The following is a 25,121-nucleotide window of genomic DNA, read 5'->3' as shown; positions in this document are numbered from 1 at the left end:
CAGTGTGTGTGTGTGTGTGTGTGTGTGTGTGTGTGCGTGCGTGCGTGCGTGCGTGCGTGCGTGCGTGCGTGCGTGCGTGCGTGCGTGTGTGTGTGTGTGTCTGCGTGTGTGTGAGCGTGTGTGAGAGCAATTCAAAATACTACAATCAACTGTCATACTATGTTCACTTCCTCATCACTTGCATGTGATATTGATGAAAACATGAGTGGAAGCAGTGAGAACACACATTTATTTAGTTTTTGATCCCCAAAATATGTAATACAAGAGATCACTTTCATGTGGTTACCCAATATTTTACAGCAAATTAGTGCGTTTGTTTTTCCTCGATGTCATAAAAATATGTAAAATATTTTATTTTTTTTGCCACATATCTGTGTACTCTGAGTCTGAAAACAATATTTCAGTGTTTTACAACAGAAAAATACTCTCTTCAGTAAGTGGAACACTGAACAAAATAAGTTTTTACTGTGTGTCAAGCTGAGTATAGTGTTTTACCAAATGACCATTAGTGTTCAATGGCTCATATTAGTGTGGATTAAAATGACTGATTGTGTGTGTTATTTGAGAACAAAATTACCTTTTTAGAAGAGAGTTCATTGTTTTGAGACAAGACGTGCATTTTTCAGGGGTAGTGAGGAGTTTTGCCCGTTGTGTGTGAGTTTTGGGGATTTGTGTGTAGAGTTTTGAGAATTCGAGAACTGATTCTGAAAATTGTGTGTAAGCAATCGAGAAAAACTATAACTTCTAAATTTAAGGCAGCAGGGCAACTTTCTTTTTTACCTTTAACTGGCCTGCAATGTTTTACCGTGCAAACTCTGCGAGACAGACAGACAGACAGACTTGCATTTTATAGCTCTAGTCACCTAAATGCCATAGAGAAAAAGAGCACAACTGATGATGTCCAAGACTATCATGGGGGCAATACAATGTTGAAAAATACAATAAATGTCAAGTGAGAGAAAACATTCCACTGCTCAACGTCTCTGATAATGTTGAGCAGATCGACTTTGGCCACAGAGCGCGGAAGACAAACTGCCCCAGAAATGCCCGCAACACAGCCATGCAACCCCCAGTAGGGAGGGAGAGCTTATGTTAGCATGCCATGAATCTTTGCTAACCGCATTTCACTGGAAGGGAGATTTCAAGAGTCTGGCACTTTTCATACAAACTATCCCACCACACGGGCTCCGTGCGGCATAGAGCTGACATCCATTCATACAAGTAGGATATCTAAAGCAATTTCTTCAATTTCCCCCCCGTCTGCAATATCCACAGAGGACGGAGAGGGAACCGGCATCCATCTAGATGATCCCCCAGGCAGCGCAAAACAGCACAGTGGGAGAAAAGGAGAAAAGGAGAAGAGAAGAGAAGAGAAGAGAAGAGAAGAGAAGAGAAGAAGAGAGAAGAGAAGAGAAGAGAAGAGAAGAGAAGAAGAGAGAGGAAGAGAAGAGGAGAGGATGAGAAGAGAAGAGAAGAGAAGAGAAGAGAAGAGAAGAGAAGAGAAGAGAAGAGAAGAGAAGAGAAGAGAAGAAGAGAGAGAAAGAGAAGATAAGAGGAGGGGAGGAGAAGAGAGGAGAGAAGAGGAGAAGACAGGAGAGAAGAGAAGGTGAGAGGAGAAGAGAAGAGAAGAGAGGAGAAGAGAAGAGAAGAGAGGAAGAGAAGAGGAGAGGAGAGGAGAGGAGGGGGTGAGAAGAGAAGAGAAAAGAAGAGAAGAGAAGAGAAGAGAAGCGGAGAGAAGCGGAGAGGAGAGGAGAGAATAGAAGAAAAGAGGGGAAGAGAATAGGAAAGGAGGGGATGAGAAGAGAAGAGAAGAGAAGAAGAGAGGGGAAGAGAAGATGAGAGGAGGGAGGAGAAGAGAGGAGAGAAGATAAGAAGACATTAGATAAGAGAAGAGAAGAGAGCAAGAGAAGATGAGAGGAGGGGAGGAGAAGAGAAGAAGAGAGAAGAGGAAAAGACAGGAGAGAAGAGAAGATGAGAGGAGGGGAGGAGAGAAGAGAAGAGAAGAGAAGAGAAGAGAAGAGAAGAGAATAGAATAGAAGAGAAGAGAAGAGAAGAGAAGAGAAGAGAAGAGGTGAGAAGAGTTGAAAAGAGAGGAAGAGAAGAGAAGAGAAGAGAAGAGAAGAGAAGAGAAGAGAAGAGAAGAGAAGAGAAGAGAAGAGAAGAGAAGAGAAGAGAAGAGACACTACAGCTGGAGAGAGAGAGAGAGAGAGAGAGAGAGAGAGAGAGATGCATGATCCGGGTCGACACCTCGCAGTTGATCAGGGCTCTACAGTACCACATAAAGGATTTGCGGCGGTCGGATCCGATAGACGGTGCTTACGGACAGTTTAGACCCGGCAGCGGTGTGAGCCATGATGACAGGTGGCCATAATCGCTTTAGGGATGGATGGAGGGGAGAGAGAGAGAGAGAGAGAGAGAGAGAGAGAGAGAGAGAGAGAGAGAGAAAGAGAGAAAGAGACTGATATGATGACAGGGGGCCATAATCGCTTCAGGAATGGGAGGAGAGGAGAGAGAGAGAGGGAGAGAGGGAGAGAGGGAGAGAGGGATAGACTGACAAGATGAGCGGGAAAAACAAGAGTAAACTATAATCTTGTCTTCATCTCCTGTGTGCAGGTGATATAAACGTATGAGAATAACACAATAACAAAAAGGTCTGGAAAAGACCTGCCCAAAAACCCGTGTTCTTGTCTTCATGTTGTCCCTTCGCTGATATGTTTTGAGACACAATTTCCTTTTCACTGCTATAATCTACCAGAGGTTCTGAGGTTATTTATTCCATTTAAATAAAAGCCTGGGTAGACCAATTCCATTTATGCCCCTATTTCATTGGACAGTGTGAGATTGATGATAGGAAGCGAGTGGAAAAGAGAGATCGAGGAGGATCGGGAGATGACTTTGGGCCGGAATCGAACCCGAGGTCCACAGCATAGCGGTCAAGGCCCTAACCGGTTGAGCCACGACCGGGCCACAAATGGCATTCCTCTGTGACCCTAGCGGAATATGATGTATTGATGTCTAATGCTCCACAGCAACTTCATGGATTACTGGTTATTGTATTGCACTACAATAGGGCTTATTGTGTATTATTCTGTCCTGTGTTCTTTTGACAAGCTGTTGCTTGATAATATTACATTATATCTTTTTTTATTGACCCATCAGAGCACTGCATCCTCTACCTGTGTGAGGATGTGGTTGTTCATCGCTGCATCACAGGTCTGAACCGAGAGTTGCTCTAGAGTCTAGGCTCAACTGGGTGCTTTGTCTTCTTCTACTTCTTTGTGTTAAGGCTCTTTTTTATCATATCCTATTGGGTAACAGTGTCATAACAGTCGTGCACATGTCATAAATATTAGCCTATGTCAATGACAAACAATGACTTCTGTCCTTCGGTTATGGTAAAGGCAGCCCAAACAATGTCAACTTTTTCTTACCATGAAACGTTTATCACTTGTTGTGGCACGACACTGTTTTGACACTAATATGATACTGTCATGCGTATGACTCCGGCATCAAGTACGGTGTAACCCTCTATTCCCTAATCAGAATTAGGTGTCAAAAGTAAAAGTCGAAGTAAATTCATGGTGTAAGTACAGCACTAACACATGATATTACATAGCTAATATTCCACCATTTACTCCATACCTAATGCGGCCGATAGACTGTATTGTTACTAAAAAACACTAAAAACTGCTGGTTTGGTTAAACTTATAATTATGTTTTCAAAACAGTTCATAAACTTGTAACAGGGTGAAATTCATGTCTTAGGCAACTATCCTCCATAGGCTACGAATGACTACTATCCTCACTAGGCTACAGTCCTCCATAGGTTATCACTGGAAAACGTACACGAAGATCTCAATTAGAGACAATTCTGCTTCCAGCCAATAGGAGAAGTGAAGAGGAAAACTACATAGTGTGGCTTTAAGATGTACCGTATGCAGTGGCGTACACAGTGCATAGAGGTGCAGAGAGCAGACCACAACACAATGTCTTCCTGCCTTTGTTTGTTAACATTTTATGAGGAAATACATCATGGGACTGATAAAGCCAGATAAAATAACAAGCCATGGATCACAGTTTGAACAGATGCAGCTTCCAAACAAAACCCTCGGCGGCCCGCTGCTAAATCAAACAGGCAATCTTGTCACAACCTTGAAGACTAGAAAGGACACTCATGAGAGGAGCTGATAAGAATGATGGAATATGAGACACTACCAGCAATGTCTCAACACACACACACAAACACACACACACACGCATATGCACACAAACACACACACACACGCATATGCACACACGCACACACACACACACACACACACACACACACACACACACACACACACAAACACACACACACACACACACACACACACACACACACACACACACACACACACACACACACACACACACACACACACACACACGCACAAACAGACACACACACAAACACACACACACACATACAAATATGAAAGTTAAGAAGGTTACAAACTGTATGTCAGACAGACACAGGCTCTGTGTTTGAGCGGGCATCAGTTATGATCCATATAATATGTGAGTGGTATTGGATAGAGCTGTCATGATATTACGGGCGGCACGATAGGCCACTCTGCTGGAACTCATCTTCCGTGTGTGACACCTCACGCTGGCCCACCTATTGCCAACCCACTCCTTACACAACACGAGCGTGACAGAGAGAGAGAGAGAGAGAGAGAGAGAGAGAGAGAGAGAGAGAGAGAGAGAGAGCATCACCACTCCAATATCCTCCCTCTTCCTTGTCTGTTTTCTCCCCTCCTCTATGACAGGAGTGTGGTGTGGTGTAGCGTTTTCCCCCTCTACAGGAGTGTGCTGTGGTGTAGTGTGGTGTGGTGTGGTGTGGGGTGTTGTAGTGTGGTGTGGTGTGGGGTGTTGTAGTGTGGTGTAGTGTGGTGTGGTGTGGTCTGGTGTGGTGTAGTGTGGTGTGGTGTGGTGTGGTGTGGTGTGGTGTGACGTGACGTGACGTGACGTGACGTGACGTGACGTGACGTGACGTGACGTGGTGTTATGTGACGTGACGTGACGTGGTGTTATGTGACGTGGTGTTATGTGACGTGGTGTGGTGTGGTGTGATGTTACATGATGTGACGTGGTGAACTGAGCTGAACTTCATTGTTATAAAGATATGAATGAGGACTGAAAGCCCATTTGTTGCCTAAAAATAAAAATAAAATACATAAATGCAGTTGACTTAACAAGAACAAGAAAATCAAATGCATAGGCCTACTGCTCTGTTTATTCACTCTTGCTTGGCACAAACACTTGCGACAGCACAGCACAACAACTGCTGTCTGCTTCACAGCTGCTTGCGGTGAAAGATTTATGGAACAAATAAACGATGACAAAAAAAGTGAAAATCAAAACGAGGAAAATAAATCTGCAGAGACTTGAGAAAACAGCCATGGATGTGATGGCACAAGATGTAACAGTGGAACAACATCAGTTGAGAAATACACATATATACTGTAAGTTATATATAACATTATAAGCACATAGATACTCACAATACACAGTATAATAATTATTCAGAAATAAAAAATGAAATGCAAGATACAAGTAGAGTTCCATTGCAAAATGACACCATTTTCTAAACTTTTGCATTTTATTATTGGATTTTATGATCGGAATAAATTTGCATTTTATTATTGGTTCAGACGTCCTTTCACCTATGTATGAACTCTTTTTTTAAACCTATATAAAATGCATTTTGCAATGCAATGCCCAATACAAAAATGTAAATGTACCAAAACGCTCCAAAAATGGATGTCATTTTGTAACGAGGCTCTTCATACAGTTAGTACATCATGTAATTATTACAGTATACAGAAATAACAAGCATATTCGAATGATGTGATGTCAAATGTGAGGGCAGTCATGGGTGAGCGGTTAGGACGTCAGACTTGCATCCCAGAGGTTGCCGGTTCGACTCCCGACCCGCCTGGTCGGTGGGGGGAGTAATCAACCAGTGCTCTCCCCCATCCTCCTCCATAACTGAGGTACCCTGAGCATGGTACCGTCCCACCGCACTGCTCCCCATGGGGCGCCACTGAGGGCTGCCCCCTTGCACGGGTGAGGCATAAATGCAATTTCGTTGTGTGCTGTGGAGTGCTGTGTCACAATGACAATGGGAGTTGGAGTTTCCCAATGGGCTTTCACTTCACTTTCAAATACAGTACTAAGTATAAAGGTGCACAATTCTGTCAGTTCTGAGGTGCACATAGCCTATTTGACATGGGAACAGGCTCAACTGTGCATGGATTATGATACTGCAGTGACTATTATGTCCACAATGGGGAAGATAACAGCTGGTCACTGATGCTTTCCTTCATTTAAGTTTCTATTCTGTCTTTCAAAAAGCAGGGATGGCTCAAGTCGACCAGAGGAAGAAGGAGTAATCGGTACAATTTAAGAATCAAAATCAGTTTTTTTCTATTCAGATAACGTTTAAGCTTTTGCGTGACTCAGTGTTTCAGAGAGAGAAGTCATTTCCTCCTAATATAACCAGAGAGAACCTGAGACAGAGATAAAGACAGAATACAAGAGTGGAACGTACCATATGAGAGAGATAAAGCCTTTCATACTCTAAAATCTCTTCGGTTTTATCAAACAAATCATCTGCCAAGGTTTACATAAGGAATGAAAGAAGTTGAGAGACAAAAGAAAGTAAAACTCTAAAAATTGCAAGGTGGCACACCCCGAAACCATCACGCTAACTTTGCAGTAGTGAGTGTGATGAGGTTTGTGTCCCAAATAATGACTTGATTTTCTTTCAAAATTAGATGATGCGATGTTGACACTAAGCACAAGCAGAGTCAAGATGGACGACACTGCTGTCTCAAAAGGTTTGTTGCACTCACACTGCTCAATGATAATGACAATGTATTATGAGGAAGAATAGAAAAAAAGTTGAGAGAAATAGAACAAAGAAAAAAAAAGAAAAAAAAGTTCAGCGATGAAGACCAAATGGAATTCAAAATAGGTCACTGGCAAGCAAATAGTTGACAATGTGACTAATCGATACATTTTGTTACATTTTGTTGTTGGCACACAATTCTAGTTCTTAAATGCACGTTTTGTTAAAAACGAAAGTTCAAGAGAAGGGTAATGAAATTTGGCATGCCATCTGCATTCTGTTCTCCACTCAACTGTCATTCGCCTGAATTCAGCGCGAAAAGATAGGCAAGCCTATTTAACCAGCTGTATCTCATTCTCTGCTCTGCCGTCATTTGGTGGAATTTCAGTGCACTGGAATTGATCCCTTAATTAACTATACAGCATTTATTTTCCACTCACCTGTCACCAGTCAGAAATTTTCTTTCTCGCTCGCACCCACCACCTCCCCTTTCGCCTCCCTTCTGCCGCTGTTCGCCAAGGGGTGTCCACTCAGAGTTCGCACATATCTGCAGGCGCAGATACTGCCCGAGCTCTCAGTGGTGCCCCGTACTCCCGAGCTTGAGAATGCTTGCTGCATCGTAGTGGTGTGGATCGGCACTGCCCTCACGATCCGATTCGATCACGATTCGGGAGGTAGTAGATCCGATTCGATTCGATTCTTTTAGATCCAATCCGATTCGATTCAATTCTACAACGCATTGCAATGCATTACATTTCTACTGAACGCAAAGCAAATGTTCAGCCATGATGAGGAAATACAAGTAGTCAGATACTGAGCAACAATTTATTGGCTGTTTTCTGTATCAGTCTTGCAATGTTTTGAAGTGTTTTTATTTAATTTAACATTCATTTGCTCCCGAAATATCCATGGAAGTAATTGAAACTTGCAAAAATTGCCGGATTGATTCTGGAACTTGCCGGATCTGGATCTGGATCGTCCATGCCCCGGATCGATTCGGATCGCCGAATCGATCATTGTTGACACCACTACTGCATAGACATTTCTCGGCCATGGCAGTACTTCAGCACCACGGCCAGCGATCTTGCCCAATACGCCATGTAATCTATCTCAGCTTCTTCACTGCAGTGGTACCTGCAGACCCTGTGAAGAACTTTGATGATCAGTCCACCGCGTGGACAGCCATTCTCCTGTGAGAGCGGCACGATCATGAGAAGTCCGTTCTCCAACGAGAAAGAAGATGTATGCATACATGCTTAATCCAAATTTCAGAGAGTGAACTAATTAACTTTTATTTATTTGACCATGTCAGTCATGGAGGAGGATATGGGCTGACTAGCCAGGATACCAGGCTAAGCAACTTGCTATTTTAACCCCTCTGAATCGGAAAAAAATATTAGTTGTTGCTATGAGACAAGAGGACCCCTTCCCCATCTCCCCCATTGGCTAGTGATATCATCAAGAAGTCCATTTCCTTTTCCTGGAACTGTTTTTCAGTCTGCTTCATAAAAGCCTTCGCTTACAAGACTCACTCATGAGCCCTCTCCTATAATTTTGCTTCTGCAAACATTCCTCTTTAGTGACGAACAACACATCTCTCTCAGCAGCCATTATCCCCTGAGAACATCCTGTGAAAAAAGCTCCTGGCTGAGTGGTGGTGGAGGGCAGGAAATTGGCCAAGCGCTCTTCTCTTCGCTTTTTTTCTTTAAAGCGCTCTTTTCATTTTTTCTTTTAAGTGCTCTTCTCTTTCTTCCCTCGCCTTCTATTTCCTCTGTTTTGAAATTAATTTGGGGAGAAACTCACCTCGACAACGAGATCCAGAGATGGGCACAGAGAATGACCAGGATAAGGAGAGAGCGAGAGAGAGATGAGTAGACAGAGAAAGAGAGGGAGACAGAAAGGAAGGGAGGGAAAGACAGAGAGAGAGAGAGACAGAGAGACAGAGAGACAGAGCGAGTCTGAGTTGCACCCTGAGTTGATGTAGGGAGACGAGACACTGGCCAGATACAAAAACTCCAGTCCCATTTTTCATCCTCTAAAGGGAAAGGAACAAATACGTGTGTGTGTGTGTGTGTGTGTGTGTGTGTGTGTGTGTGTGTGTGTGTGTGTGTGTGTGTGTGTGTGTGTGTGTGTGTGTGTGCATGAGTGATTCGGAGCCCCACTTCACGTGCGTGCGTGCGCGTGTGTGTGTGTGTGTGCATGCGTGCATGCGTGTGTGTGTGTGATCCTGAGCTCCACTTCAAACAGAAACTAGGAGGCTGAATTGTAACTCCTTTCAAAAGAAGCATTAGCAAGCTCTGGTGACAGGCAGACAGGAAGAGAAAAAGGCAGAGAGCGAGAGCTAAAGAGAGGGGGGGGGATGGAGAAAAGAATGAGATAGGTGAAGAGAGAGAGAGAGAGAGAGAGAGAGAGAGACAGACAGACAGACAAGAGAAACTCAAGTGTCTTGTCAGGCTGACCTAGTTATTATGGAAGCTCTATACATTAGTGCAGGGGTTCCCAATCTTTTTTCTGTGGTGACCCCATATGGACCTCAGAGATTTTTTTAATGAATTCATTGCACAGACGCGTTTCGGCGTGTGCCTTCTTCAGTGTGCACACTAAAGAAGGCACACGCCGAAACGCGTCTGTGCAATAAAAAACAATACTATGCAAGGTGCGGCCTCCTTCTTGAAACATTGAATTTGAAATTTGGGTCAGCACCCTCAGAGACTGAAATAATTAAGAGTGATGCCTGCTCCAAGAAGAAAATTTAATGAATTCATGAAATGTGATGTTATGAAAACAAACTGTATATTCAAGGTTTTATGTATATACTCCCTTCTCTCAGGGACCCCTCAGCAGTACCTCTGTGACCCCTTCTAGGGGTCCTGGCCCCCAGTTTGGGAACCATTGTATTAGTGGGTACGTCAATACATTAGCAGAAGAATTATACTGCTGCCTCCCAAACACTTGGTGTCGGCTATTTTCAAGATTCCTTTCAAAGTGTCATTTTAAAAAGAGGACGGCAAGGCACTACACAAACAAGTCCTCACTATTGGTCGTGTGTGTGTGTGTGTGTGTGTGTGTGTGTGTGTGTGTGTGTGTGTGTGTGTGTGTGTGTGTGTGTGTGTGTGTAAGAGAGCTAATTCCCCTTTTACTGTAGTCATCCCCACCCGCCAGTGTGTTCTCTGGATGATGATGGCTGCTGAATTACCTGCTCCATCTTTTCTCCTTTGCGCCTCGTCTTTTCCTCGTCTGTCTGGAGACAGCCATGAGCCTCGCTCTCTTAAAAAGCCTTTGAAGATCATAGAACATGCTCAACTCAACACACACACACTCACAAAACAAACACAATATGAAAGCGTGAAAGTGCAACGGGGAAACTCCAAGACCCATTGTCATTGTCATTGTGACACGGCACTCAAGTGTTCACTGCACACTGCACACAACAAAATTGCATTTATGCCATTGGCAGCCCCCAATGGCGCCCCAAGGGAGCTGTGCAGTGGGGCGGTATCATGCTCAGGGTACCTCAGTCATGGAGGAGGATGGGGGAGTGCACTGTTTAATTAATCCCCCCACCAACCTGGTGGATCGGGAGTCGAACCGGTAACCTTTGGGCTACAAGTCTGATGCCCTTACAACCCATGATTGCCCGATATGATATATCTAGGTGCTATAGAAACCATGTAAAATTAGAAGGAGGGACAACAGCCAAAACAGACTATAAAAGTGAATGCATTAGCACACGGCCCTTATTGTATTATTCTGTACATTTAAAGGTGCACTGTGTAATATTCTTAACAGTTTATTTCCAGAATTCATACTGCCCATTCATCAAATGTTACCTTTTCATACATGAAAAGGGGGATCTTCTCTATTGCCTGCCATTTTGAATGTCCAGAAATAGACATTTTTAGCTGCAAAACAGGCCTACTCAACTTTAGTCATACTAATAAATATTAGTTCATTAAGAAGTAAATATTCATATATACTGTATATTGAAATATTTCAATGTACAGCATAGTTGCAATATCTACTCTGGCCACCAGTGCACAGATTTGTTGCAAAATGACGTACATTTTTGTATTGGTCATTGAATTGCTTTGCATTGCAAAATGCTTTTCATATATTTAGGTATACAGCTGATCTAAAGGTCCAAACCAATAGCTCAGCGCTACCGATGCTGTATGAGGCTTCGGGAGGGAGGTTTACTAACGTTCTACACCGAACTCTGCCAGTTGGCATCCGTTACACACGTCATATTATTAAAGGAGGAACACACAGCATCTTGTCATGCATAGGCAAACAGGTCTCTCTTCCTCTCATCCATTGTTGCTGGTGCGTGTGCGTGTGTGTGTGTCTGTGTGCATGTGTGTGTATATGTGTACGTGTATGTGTTTGAACATGTGTTCACGTGTGTGTGTGTGTGTGTGTGTGTGTGTGTGTGTGTGTGTGTGTGTGTGTGTGTGTGTGTGTGTGTGTGTGTGTGTGTGTGTGTGTGTGTGTGTGTGTGCGCACACGTTTGTTTTGTGTCGGGGACTAGACTGAGCAGGGGTCCGTATCTCGAAAGCGTCTTTGCTAACGACTCTCTCTCTCTCGACAGCGACGCTCACCATTAAATCCAAGGGAATGGTAAGACGGTCTTAAGACGGTCTTAAGATGGTTAGCAACGACAAAAATCAAGAAACGGACCCCAGGATGGCAGTTGACCTGATTTAGGCTCCTTCTATGCTGCTGCTGCTGTCGAGGACCCATTACACACACATGCACGCACGCACGCACGCATACACACACAAACACACACACACACACACACACACACACACACACACACACACACACACACACACACACACACACACACACACACACACACACACCTGACATTGATGTATGGAGTCTTGACCACATCCAAGGCTGAAGCTGATACAGAGAGAGAGAGAGAGAGAGAGAGAGAGAGAGATTGAAGGCACAATGAGCTGAACAGACGAAAACGAAAAATTTGACTTGCATGACATGCATGTCAGGAAGATTGATAAAGTGTATGCATGGCAATACCTTGAATCGGACCCGTCCTTGTCAAGAATGAAATCTGCGGAGGTGTGTGTTTGTGAGCAGTCTACATTCTGGCCTGACATCAGCGGTGTGAGTCTGTGTGTGTGTGTGTGTGTGTGTGTGCTTGTGTCACCGTTCTGGTGTGAAGTCTGCCACTGCTGCCATGGGCTGTCGAGATTGATGAAGTGCAGGGCACATGACAATACCTTGGGACGCCGTCCTTGTCGGAAACAGGAATATGCAGATCCTTGTGTTTGTGGGGGTTATCATTCTGGCCTTACATCAGGTGAATGTGCGCACGTGTGTGCCTGTGAGGATTCTCATTCTGGACTGACATCAGGTGTGTGCAGGGCCGTAACGAGATATTTTCAAATACCGAGGTCAATTACTGTACATTTAGAATGCTTCAAACAGCCAAGGCCGTAACGAGACATATTCAGATACCAAGGTCAAACACTGCGTGCTGTACCACATACTGTACTTTTAGAATGCTTCAAACTCTTCAGTCAAACTCTTAAGTTTGTTTTCACTAATTACCGCCTTGGGAATAAATGGGGGTGGCATATACATGACTGAATTTATCATTGTTGATCATATATCGATTTTCATCATAGATACATTTTACATTATTTAAAAAAAAATACAGAGGACATGACCTCGGTGTCCTCAATGGTAGTTACGGCCATGGGGGTGTGTGTGTATGAGTATGGGCGTGTGTGTGCTTGTGAGGGACAAGGGTCGTCATTCTGGCTCGACATCAGTCACTGCTGCTTGTGCTGTTGACTAAAGCAGATTGATAAATTTATGGTGTTATAATCGGGACAAAACATCCACGAGCGCCACTTACGGCACACGCGAGGTATTTTATTCTGCTCGCGCGCGTAGACACTGTCGCGCGCGCGAGTTTGCTCTGCGCGCGCGCGCAAACGCTGCCACGCGCGCGCAAACACCGTCTCACGCGCGAGAGGTGACATGAATTTCCTCACGCGCGCGAGCAGAAATATGAATATTTAAATTATCTCCTCCCACTGGTTAGCATAACAAATGAAGCGGAAGTTTGTTTAGTCCATAATAGCAGAGAGAGTTTATGGGTAATACGAGAGAGCAATCTCGCTACTTTTTCCGGGTGGTACTGTCCACTAAGTGGCGCCATCCAGACAGCGCAGAGGAGCGCCAAGGAGCGCAGAGGCTGTTGAAATGAATGTGGTCCCATGGAGCTCAACCACGATGCTGCCATTGCTTTGGGAGAGAATTGGTATCATCGTTTCATTTTATTTTTCCAAAAGGCAGGATAGAGTATCCTTTCAAACAGCAGTTAGTTTGAATGTTTAAACTTGCTGGATCTTTGTAAAATACGTCTTTATTGTCAATATGACGTCACGAGTGGCTTCACACACTGCGTTTGGATTGGTCGGCCGGCTGCATTGCTGTGATCACGACGGCCGTAAAGCAATTTTGTTAGCAAGATGCTAGCGGAGCCTGACTCATAAATGCCAAAGCTGTAGGAAATCAGAAGGACATAACTCCCATGTTATTGTACATTTCATTGAAATCCACATTGGTTTCACAGAACTTACAGTAATATTGTCAAGTTTCAGCAGACAGCGAGCACAATTGTCAGTTATTAGCGCCAGCCTTATGACCTCTGCTGTCTCGACAGCGCTCCCTAGGTGAACTGCAGGCACGGGTTTGAGGGCGAGATTCAACACTGTATGTAAACCCACTGTGATAATAGTCAAACACAGAGAGCTCAGATCTCAATTGTTGATAGACTATCGTTGCTACGGTGACTGCAACCGACCACCTTTGAAACACAACTGAAACGCAACTCACGGCTGCTGCTGACAAGGGCATTCACATATTTATTCGTAAAACCATTTTATTTTTGGTGGATGAAAACATTGTGTCAATATGCTATGTCTATGTTCGCCTTATTCACCCGGAACGTTCTAAAGACGTTGAGGGGTACACTTCAGGGGTACAAGACGGCAACGCACCAGCTGTCATGGCGCCTCACTTGCTGTGTTGTGTGCCCAAATGTTCGTCCTCAAAGAGAAAAAAAATCCTACCGTGGACAGACTTTCCACCGTTTCCCCAAAGAGCAGGCACTTCGCAGTGGATGTATAAATCACATCTAGAGGGGTCCTGGTCCATATTTCAAGGTAAGATGCAAAATTATGTTCAATCATACGCATTAGCTAGCACAAATAAGCTAGCTCGTCAAACTTGTCATGACTCATGTAACCTAATGACGCGAATGCCTCGGTGAAATAAAAAAATATGAATGTGTAATTACACAACGCTACATTTATATGATATTTCCAGATCGCTATTTCAAGATTAGGCTTTTAATTGTGTGGTAAGCGATCCGATGGCCACTGATTTTGTGCTACCAGAACCAGTAGCATAGGCCTACTTGTGCCAAAATCAAGTTGTTTTGCTAACGAACTAAAATGCATACCCTGGTATTTATGGTTACAGATCAACGCTGAGACCAAGGTTTGCTCTGAGCACTTTGAGAAGCAGTGTTTTGTAAAGACCACCCGTGTTATCACAAAGCTTATAAAGGATGCTGTGCCAACTTTCGCCTGGACTTCAGAGAGGCCAAAGAGGAGAATCATCATTCGCAGACCGAGGTTAGTTTGTTCAGTCAATATTCAACTGACATGTGTTTAGCAACCCTCTAATAATAATAATAATAATAAACTGAGAATAGTTCGCCATAGGAATAGCCTACATTTAAATTTAGACAAGACTGGAGAATTAATGTATGTGCTGGAGATAATTGCACCGTTCCGCGGTGTCTCCTTCAAATGAATGGCAAAGTAGCATGCTAGCTTTGGCTGTGGGGAGGGTTTTGAACAGGACTGGCCTGCTCCTCCCTCCGAGTCCAGTGACTTTTTAATAACTCACTTTTCTAAAGTTTTAACTTGGATTTCTGTCACGTTTAAACGCCACCGCTCCTGGATCTCTCTCTATGCTGTGCCCTGCCTAGTATTTCTGAGTCCCCTGAAATAGGCTGTCTGCATTCTCTTTTTAAATGCACTGGGCCCTTTCTTTCAAATTAGTCAGTTCGTTTCAGATCTTGTCATTTCTGCTATAGGTGACTGCTCAAGATGTGGCTTCCTGTAGTTCAGAGATAGTTTTCAAAACTGCCTCAAGCTTATGTAGTAGTGTTAACAATAAACAGGTGTGGAACACATGGCCTATATTTGAATAGTTGTGGGAATAACTGTGGGAACATGGAGCAGCAAGAATAAGCTGTGGGACCAATGGGCTGTGGGAAACATAGAGCAGCTGACCCCCAACAGGGTCTTCATGGTTGTATGACCTGAATACATTTTCAAAGCGGAGCCACAGGATGCGGACTTATACTCTTTTCCACTATTAGACGCGCCTTTGTCCTGCACCTGGCCTCAGCGAGGTGGGATGTGCATACTCTTACTTTTATAAAAATGTTGTATATTGACCACTAATTCTGTGCATGCTGTCATACAGAGATGATGACCCATTCCTGAAGTTGGACGCCAGAATGCAGGAAGGTGCTGTTTAAGAGCCTAGGTAGGTATTTGCTCTCAAGACACTTGTTTGCCACAATTTAGGAAACACTGTCAAAGTGTGTGAATGACAAAGACCAGCTTACAATGATTTATCTTCTCTTTTCTTTTCTTTCTGTGCTGTGTGGGACATGTTTGACATGTAAATAGACCACTAGGCTAGTTCAGTTGTTGGCGGTGGATTTATGTTGATTATAAATACAAGTCCTTTAGTAGGCTAGTAGGCTAACTAATTAATGCGAGCATGACCTACTGTGTCATGCTAAACAAGCAGGAAGCTGGGCATTCTTGGCGACTCTGAGAACTACAAACCCCAACTCCGATGAGGTTGGGACGTTTGGTAAACAGTGAATAAAATCAAAATGCTATCATTTTCAAAACATTCAATCCATTCATTAGATGGAGAATAGTGAAAAGACAACATATTAAGTGTTAAAACCGAGAAAAAATATTGTTTTGGGGGACATATGTACTCATTTCTAATTTGATAAATCCAACACGTCTCAAAAGAGTTGGGACGGGGATCAGTGAAAATTAGTAAACATCCAAATAAGATAAAACAGCAAAGAAGAACATTTCAAAATGAATTGTACTGACGGACAATATAGGTGTCCAGGTATAAGATCATCACAGAGAGGCTGAGTCACTCAGAATTAAAGATGCAAAGGGAATAATTACCATAGTGATTACATACATTTTTGAATTCCCTTGGATTTACCACGATTGAGTGTATATAAGACATATTTTTGTTAATAAAATCGTTGTATAGGTTCATGACATCATGAAATATATATTGGCTGTAGTCTCACTCTAGCACACCAGGAATTAGAGCTATTGAAAATTGACCATATTAAGAATGCTTAATGCATGAAAATGATACAGGGGTGTAACATTCTCCTAAGCACCTGAGCTCACTTGAAATAGACCCAGAAGACATGGGAAACTGTCCTTTGCTTACAGAAGTCAGCAGAAGTTGTAGAAGTCCATTCTTTTTTTCATTGCACATCCTGTGCTACAGTGAAAATGGACCATCCAACTTGTGTTAGTGCTAGCTTCAAAAGTCAGCCTCCATGATGGCATGCGAATGCAGTAGTGCATTGGTTAAGATGTTCTCACTCATCTGTAGAGTTAAATACAGTGCTGAATGGTATAAATGGGTTTTAAACAGCATGAAAAGCCACTCATGCATTATATTTTGAAGGGAGATCTTCGATTACTGCCACATAGTAAGGTCAAATTGCATTCTCTACTATGTTTTAACAGTTTGGCTCCATCATAAGGACCAGCAGGTGATAAAATGGTGTTTTTTTTTGTCAAGACCTGTCACACTGTAAGCACTACAGAAAGGAAAACATTGCAAAACATGACAATGAATACACCCACCACTGGTGAAATCATGTTGAAGACAGGAATTAACACTGTTTCTTATATAACATCATCTCATCGGTTAATGTATTTAACTGTTAAGTGTTTTTTTTTATTTTTTTTTTTAGTCTTCCTCGACATTTGCTGCCATTTATTGTCCCCGTCCCAACTCTTTTGAGACGTGTTGGATTTATCAAATTAGAAATGAGTACATATGTCCCCCAAAACAATATTTTTTCTCAGTTTTAACACTTAATATGTTGTCTTTTTACTATTCTCCGTCTAATGAATAGATTGAGTGTTTTGAAAATGATAGCATTTTGATTTTATTCACTGTTTACCAAACGTCCCAACTTCATCGGAGTTGGGGTTTGTATAATACAGGCCAAGTCGTCATTGTTATAAGATGGTAATAACATCATCAAATATTTGCCCTGTTGAATGGATGTACGTTTTTGCGTCACATCCTGTTGATGCTAAAATTACGTGCACTGTTACATCAAGATTCATGAACTTGTCAGCAGTGCAGCCAGCCTTCTTTCTATGGCCGTAATGTAATCGTTTACAGCTCTCGAAATGAGCAGACAGCTCAGCTGCTTGGTGCATACTCTTACCAATCGGTCTATATTATTCCCTCTTGCATTATTTATTTTCAGGCGGTGGAAGAAGCACTTGCAGGTATGCTACCGACCAGGCTCCTCAACATCAATCCGAGACGGAAGATGAAACGGGATGAAGCAGTTAGATTGAGGTAAACATCTACACACCCCTGTTCAAATTCCAGGTTTTTGTTACGTAAAAAATGACAGAAAACAAACTTAAAGCTTTAAAAGGGAAGAATAGAAAATAAAACTTCTATTAACATTGTTGCATAAATATGCACACCCTTAAACTAATACCTTGTTGCAGCACCTTTGGCTTCTATCACCGCACTCAGTCTTTTGGGTAAGAGTCTATCAGCATGGCAAACATAGAAGTGACAATATTTGTACACGTATCTTTGCAAAAAGTACTCCAAATCTGACAGATTGCGAATGCATCTCATCTGCACAGTCCTGCTCAGATTGCCCAACAGATGTTCCGTGTCATACAGGAATGAACTCTCCCACTCCCAGTCCAGGTCTCTGCGGTCTTCTGAAAAGGACAATCTCATCATCCCCCGAGCCAGACTCCGTACTGTTGGTGACAGAGCTTTTTGTGTTGCTGCCCCCACGCTCTGGAACAGTCTACCTCCCAACATACGCCAGGCCCCCACACTGGCTACGTTGAAATCACATCTATTCACAGAGGCATATGGACTTTAACTTCACTGGCCCATCCCCTCCCCCTTTATGCCACTACAATGGCCACTGTGGAACTTTTCTAAATTCCAACCTCCATGACTTAAGCCCCGGTTACAACTGAAGAACGATAATCACATAGCATGATGCTGTCACCTTCATGCTTCACTTTACGCTTGGTGTTACCTTGGCAATGAGGTGTTGTTACCTTTTGTAATTATGTCCAAAATGTTAAACCTCGGTTTCACCTGACCATAATACATCTTCCCACATGCATTTGGGAGATTACAGAAGTATTTTTTGCAAAATGTACTCCACCGAGATTTAACTTTTTGGTCATAATTCGAAAGGGTATATTTGGCACAAAACATCACCCCAACAACACCATACTTTAAGTGAAGGGAGCCTTGTTGGGTGATCTGAAGAGGACTGACTGTGGGAGATTGCACTCGCAGTCTTTCTGATTTGGAGGGCTTTGCAAAGAGGGGTGAACGAATATTGCCATATTAATGTGTGCCATGCTGAGACTCTTACCCACAAAAGACTGTGCTGTAATGAAGGCCAAAGGTGCTGCAACTAAGTCTTAATTTAAGGGCGTGTACATTTTTGCATTGCATTGCATTGATTAATAGTTTCGATTGAAGGAGGGAAAAGCTGTGAATTTATTTGTCTTTCTATTTTTTTTACATCACAAAAACCTGACATTTGAAGAGGGGTGTGTAGACTTTTGGGAGCCACTGTACATGTAGAAATTATGTGTTCATATCTCTAACCCTCTTGGTTTAGCATGATAATGAAAAGAACTGTGAGCAAAAATGTGGCAAGCAGAAAACCAGAGTGGCTAGTGACTTGGGAAAACCCAACTGTGGCCGGAGAGCAAAACATTAATGTCAAACCCTTGTCTGTACCCAGACATGGGTTCCTACCAGGTGTACGGATACCCAAACACAACCACATCGTATGTAAAGCGCAAGTCTGAATTAAATTTTCTACACACATGTACCTAAAAAGTGTACCACAGTCACCGTGTAGTTTGAATACTTTTACTTGAAGGAGAGGATTGTGCACACAGGTGCAGTACGAAGGTCAACTGTAGTTTTCAGAGTGAGGAGTCTGCACACTTAGAATCGTTTTTGTTGCGTTTTATTTTTTCATGGCAGGATAACGTACCTCAACAGTCTTCTTCAGATTCTCTACAAACACAGTCTGAGTGGTGATTAGAACATGCCTGGCATCCAAGGGTGTGGCCAGTTTGTTAACCCTTTACACTCTACACTTTACAATTAGAATTATTGTACACTGTCTGGACAAGATGTAGAATACTACTGAGCGACAGTGATATGTCATGTTCTTAATACTGTTATATCCTGTCATTACAGACAAGGCGGCCGGAAACGTTGATGACCTCAATGACACTGGCTAGGTGAAGGACATCAACAAAATGGCATCAGGTCACCAGACATCAGCTCATAATCCACAACATCATCAACCATTTTGCGCCAAAAATGAAGCCGTTCACATACCATGGCATCCTAAGCAGGTAATTTCATACCTCTCAGTAACCTCAGAATGTATTAACAGAATAAACAAAATCATCACTTCCCATAATTTCTACCACATGTTTCAATAGGCAGCACTACACTACTGTGCAACAGTGAGAGAGAGCGGGCAAGGACAAGTAAAGCGGACCTACACTACAGCAAGACTTTGACACTTCTCCACGTTAGAGGCAACCATCACCCCCACCGTTGAGCAGCGGCTATGTGTAACCCCCAAAAGAGGAGATGATCCGACGATGTGTGTGTGGTGTGTGCGTGTGTGTGTGTGATGTATGATATTGTAACACTTCAGTCCTTCTTTTATACTATACAGTGTATACATATACATTTGTGGGTTTGTTTAAAAACCATAGCTGAGGTTAAGAAATGCATTATGACAAATACATCTGATTCAGGTGTACTGTCTTTTATTTGCCACAAATAAATCACATCCTGGAAACCTGTACGATGTGTGGATTTAAAGATCTGCCAGATCTTTGTGACGGCACAGGATTGCAGTGGAACCCAAACATAGCCTACGAACTCCCACGCCATCTCACCAACTGCCGATATGCAGTATGCCTGATTTTTCCTGTACAGCAAAGAAATGTAGAGATTGTGCCTTCATCAAGAATAGGTCATTTGGAATCACAAAAATTATTCAATTTACTTTGTGCGTGTGGTGTTGCTATTGCTGTTATTATTATGTTACTAGTGACCCCTTTAGTTGAGTTCCATAGTCTACATGAAATCTCTGCACTTGTGTTACCACTATTGGGATTGGCAGCTCCCTAAATGAAAATGAGAAAAACTTGCCTGGATGAAATGTTATGAACTGTATGCGTTGTGCTGCTTGCTGAAGTAACATGACACCCACATCACCTTCCAGAACCAGAGTCCTAGAGACCTATTGCTGCTGTGTGATGAAATCCAGGCAAAGGCCCAAAAGCTTTGGCAATTGCTGCAACATGTAAATAAGGTAGACAGATTAGGCCCCTGCAGATATGGCATGTGTAGATGGATTCACTAAATTCTTTAACCACTTAAATGGCTTGGGTCAGACAAGCTGGGCTGCACACTGACCTCTTCCATGTTGCCCATGTGGTTTTGTTGGCTGTGTGTGACAACCTCCGTACAAGGGCCGCCGATCAGCAACTGAAGGCAGATTTATTTATTTATTTTTTTAAATGTCTGCACCTTTTTTATTAAATGTATTGCATTGCACTGGTATCACATTGCATTAAATGTACTAGCCAAGTGACACAGAGAGCAGGTAAATACAGTGTATTGATCTGTACCATTTATGTCACTTCTTAAAGATTCAATTCGCTATTTTCACGCTTGTTACGTAGCAACTTCCTCATTGGCCGATTGTGCATTCCAACTTCCGGTGAACTGTCATACTGTCGTTTCTGTGTATACGGAGGTAAACAATGTTCGCCTATTCAAGTTTTTTGGGAAATCTGCCAAGGTTGTCTTTTGCAGTATTAATTATTAAGCTAGTTTCACGCTTCCGGGATTAGTGGGCGGGACTTAGCGTTATTGTGCATTCCAACTTCTGGCAGCTGATCTACAATAACAATGGCGCAAACAAAGGCAATAATTCAACTCTATATTCGAAGAGGCCGGTATTGCTCTACCATTTTCCACGAACCAGTCAACTTCCTGGGAGTAATTGCAGTACTTTGAGAAAGTGATCTTTCTAGCCTAATCATTAATTGTGCTTGTGTCAGTATTGTAGTGTCATTGTTTATTTACAGTGTGTCGACGCCATCTACTGGATACTCAGCGCACGGTTCATTTTCTAGCCACTTCATCATTTCATTCCAAAGCACAGAGTGAGCTCTTTGATGCAATGTAGGCTAAATTCACCTAGTTGTGTATATCCAATGACTTATGTAGACCTCCTTGTGTATACCCGTTGTGGATCGCTGAATACATAGCCTACAAAATCCATATTTCGGTCTCCGGTCTCAAGTCAACTGCGGCCGTCTTGCCTACTGTCGTCACCAGCTATGGAGAACACGACAGTGGCAAAATGAATGATTGTTCCAACCGATTTCAATAAAGGTTCTCTGATCTGACCGCTTGAATTGACTATCCGGCTCCCTCTTTTATTGCAATGCTTACCAGCAAAAGTATCAAACACACTTGAATCCTTAGCCTACATTACAAATATCTGACTGGACCATCGTAGGAAACAGGTTTGTACCGGTATGTCTCTCAGTCATGCAGCACACGGAGCTGGATTTCAGTGAAACATTGCACTTACAACATGTTAACTTAAGGTCTCTGTAAACGTGCATTTTGGTCTTCTTTGCAAAACAACGTTGTCATCATGCCAAATGCCTAGCCTGCTAACTTTAAGCTCTTAAAACGCACTCGTCGTGAGCAAAATGAAGCTTGACAGGACACGAACCATAGCATTTGATGAAATGTCTACTCACTTTATTCCTCATCTGCTGTCTGCGAATCTCAACAAGTTCGCCCATGAAATAAACAATTAAAAAACAATGTTTTCATAAAAATGGGTAAGCAATAGAGGTGCAACCTTCAGTCATTCCACTCGTCAGTAAACGCCAGCTGCAGTTACTGTAGCAACGATATCAACAATTGCTCTTGAGATCTGTGTCTGATTATTTCAGACTAAACAAACTTCCGCCTCGTTGGTTATGCTAATCAGTGGGAGGAGATTATTTAAATATTCATATTTCTGCTCGCGCGCGTGAGGAAATTCATGTCACCTCTCGCGCGTGAGACGGTGTTTGCGCGCGCGTGGCAGCGTTTGCGCGCGCGCGCAGAGCAAAATCGCGCGCGCGAGAGTGTCTACACGCGCGCGCAGAATAAAATACCTCGCGTGGGCAGTAAGTGGCGCTCGTGGACCTTTTGTCCACATAATGACGCCATATAAATTGCACACATGACAATACCTCGGCCGCTGCACTCGTCAATAAAGACTATAGCTTGGCCGGCTGCGCTCGTCGAAAACATGCTCCTGCTCTGTGAGAGTCGTCATTCTGGACTGAAATCTGTCACAAGTGACACGGTTGAATCATGGCTTTGACATCAAAAATGAAAAATGCCCGTCTGTGATTCTCAGACGAGAAGGGCAGCGGCCTTTTCCATTGAGCCGTGTATAATCCAGGCTGAGGTCTGCAAACAGGTCGTCAATCACTCTGTGCAACATCTGCACTTGTTTTCCACTTGGGGCTCGAACCCAAGACCTTTTCAGTCAACGCTGTCACAAGGTGTAATGGCCCCCTCTTCCACCAGTGAATCTCCCCTTATGGTGGTTTGTCATCACTTTGGTTCAAAACCAGGGGTCCGTATCTCGAAAGCGTCTTTGCTAACGACGGTAGCAACGTCCTTCGTAAGAGCGACTCAACTCTCTCTCGACAGCGACGCTCACCACTAAATCCAAGGGAATGGTAAGACGGTCTTAAGATGGTTAGCAATGACAAGAATCGAGAAACGGACCCCAGAATCACAAAACAAAGCTAATCAGTGATGCTTTCTTTTAGTGGTCCTATTTTGAGGATTTCTGTTTTTTTTTTTAACTTAATTTTTTTTCACATTTGTATCTGCTTTTATTTATTTATTTATTTATTTGATGACGCTTTTTATGTTCTGCTTTTATTCTCTTTTATTGTATGCCTTCGTCTTTGTCTTTGCCATGATTGTGTGCTTTTTATCTGTGTATTTTATCCGTGTATTTTATTCCGTTCCTTCTATCCGTTTTTTTGTGTAAAGAACATTGAATTGCACATTTTGTATGAAATGCACTATAAAAATAAAATTGCCTTGTACATGTACACACACACACACACACACACACACACACACACCACTGATCTCAGTCTAGAATGTAGACTGCTCACAAACACACACCTCCACAGAGTTCATTCTTGGACGGGTCCAATTCAAGGTATTGCAGCCACCATGCATACACCTTATCAAATGTTTTGTTGGTCTGTTCAGCTCATTGTGCCTTCAATCTCTCTCTCTCTCTCTCTCTCTCTCTCTCTCTCTCTCTCTCTCTCTCTCTCTCTCTCTCTCTCTCTCTCTCTCTCTCTCTCTGTATCAGCTTCAGCCTCGGATGTGGTCAAGACTGCATACATAAGTGCCAGATGCGTGTGTGCGTGTGCGTGTCTGTGTGTCTGTGTGTGTGTGTGTGTGTGTGTGTGTGTGTGTGGTTTAGTGCGAGTCCTGGAGCTAAAACGGAAGCGATTCCAAGGGTTGAAGACTCCACTGCTTCCAGAGACGTCAGATGAAAGGCAAGCAAAAGATGACATGTGGAGGACGTCAAGTTCAGAGACAAGTTCAGAGCAAGCCAGGACACATTCTCCCCAGCAGGGTGTGTGTGAGTGTGTACAGTGTGTGTGGTAGGTATTGAGGGCGGCAAAGTTCACAGTACTGTACGTGTATGCAGCCCGATCTCCAAAAATTCTGTGCTCCTGGACACGGATGTTAAGGACACGAAATCCGTGTCCAGGAGCACGGATTTTGCCAATATTCCGTACTCCTGGACACGGAATTGTTTTCCGTGCTCCAGGACACGGAATCGTTTTCCGTGATGGGCACCCGGAAGTGCTTTCTAAAGGCTATTACCACAACACTGTGTTAACTCTGTCATTAGAAAATACATACCAAATGCTAATCCTAAACAAAATAATGCTATAGTTATTTAAGTTGTGCCCTGACCAAAACATTCCCTAACCTTAACCTGTCATTAAAGACATATTTTTGAGAAATACCTTTTCCAGTTGGTTGCTAGGCTATCAAATTCATATAATGAATGAAAAAAAAAAATAGCTGTGCCCAGACCAAAACAATCCCTAACCCTAACCTGTCAGTAAGAAATGTTTTTTTGAGAAAAAAATATTTGAAATTAGAAAAATCCTGAGAAAACACAAGACTGTGGAAACAGAGCTGTGGGAGTATAGAGAGAGCACTTCTGTGTGTCCATCACGGAAAATAATTCTGTGTCCAGGAGCACAGAATTTTGGCAAAATCCGTGCTCCTGGACACAGATTTTGTGTCCTTAACATCCGTGTCCAGGAGCACGGAATTTTTGGAGATCATGTTGGTGTATGAGCTCTCACTTCACTGCCGTAGGAGAACACACTAGTTCAAAGCCAATCATTCAGTCTCCATTTTTTCACTTTGACTGAATGTCTTGGTCTAACTTGTCTCTCTCTCTGACCCCCCCCCCCCATCCATCATTCAAAAGCTCCATTCATCAGTCCTCCCATCACCATAGCAACTGCTTAGAGAAATAAGTAATAAGGCTCTTAGAAAGCTCTTCCACACCACTACGGAGGAGTAATTGTTCACCTGTCTACCTGAGGATGCCTCAGAGGAGAGGAAAGGAGAGGAGAAGAGAAGAGAAGAGAAGAGAAGAGAAGAGAAGAGAAGAGAAGAGAGGAGAGGAGAGGAGAGGAGAGGA

At 43.0% G+C, this 25,121-nt stretch overlaps 1 protein-coding gene and 2 long non-coding RNA genes across 6 annotated transcripts; 2 read left to right on the top strand and 1 right to left on the bottom strand.

Annotated features, from left to right (window-relative positions):
* Window positions 1–1,418: 1,418 nt before the first annotated feature.
* On the top strand, window positions 1,419–25,121 carry LOC134436498 (uncharacterized; the record flags this gene model as incomplete). Its single annotated transcript, XM_063185754.1, is given in 3 exon segments — window positions 1,419–1,685; window positions 1,937–2,239; window positions 25,038–25,121. Coding segments are annotated over 3 exon segments (654 nt in total), but the record flags the coding sequence as incomplete, so codon positions are not given.
* Window positions 13,948–20,139, top strand: LOC134436491 (uncharacterized). Of its 3 annotated transcripts, XR_010032215.1 has the most exons (7): window positions 13,948–14,097; window positions 14,417–14,571; window positions 15,434–15,496; window positions 17,514–17,608; window positions 19,298–19,378; window positions 19,517–19,677; window positions 19,768–20,139. It is a non-coding gene; the product is annotated as an uncharacterized LOC134436491 (long non-coding RNA). The 3 variants fall into 3 exon arrangements; XR_010032213.1 differs by lacking the exon at window positions 19,298–19,378; XR_010032214.1 differs by having other exon boundaries at window positions 19,298–19,677.
* LOC134436492 (uncharacterized) lies at window positions 20,084–22,567 on the bottom strand. 2 transcript variants are annotated; one of them, XR_010032216.1, is made up of 3 exons: window positions 22,123–22,567; window positions 20,759–20,830; window positions 20,084–20,267 (listed from the first exon to the last, which is right to left on the bottom strand). It is a non-coding gene; the product is annotated as an uncharacterized LOC134436492 (long non-coding RNA). The 2 variants fall into 2 exon arrangements; XR_010032217.1 differs by lacking the exon at window positions 22,123–22,567 and adding an exon at window positions 21,548–21,863.

The sequence above is a fragment of the Engraulis encrasicolus genome, chromosome 20 (assembly GCF_034702125.1).
Source record: "Engraulis encrasicolus isolate BLACKSEA-1 chromosome 20, IST_EnEncr_1.0, whole genome shotgun sequence".
Classification (NCBI taxonomy): Eukaryota; Metazoa; Chordata; class Actinopteri; order Clupeiformes; family Engraulidae; genus Engraulis; species Engraulis encrasicolus.
This window is presented reverse-complemented; position numbering and strand designations above follow the sequence as displayed.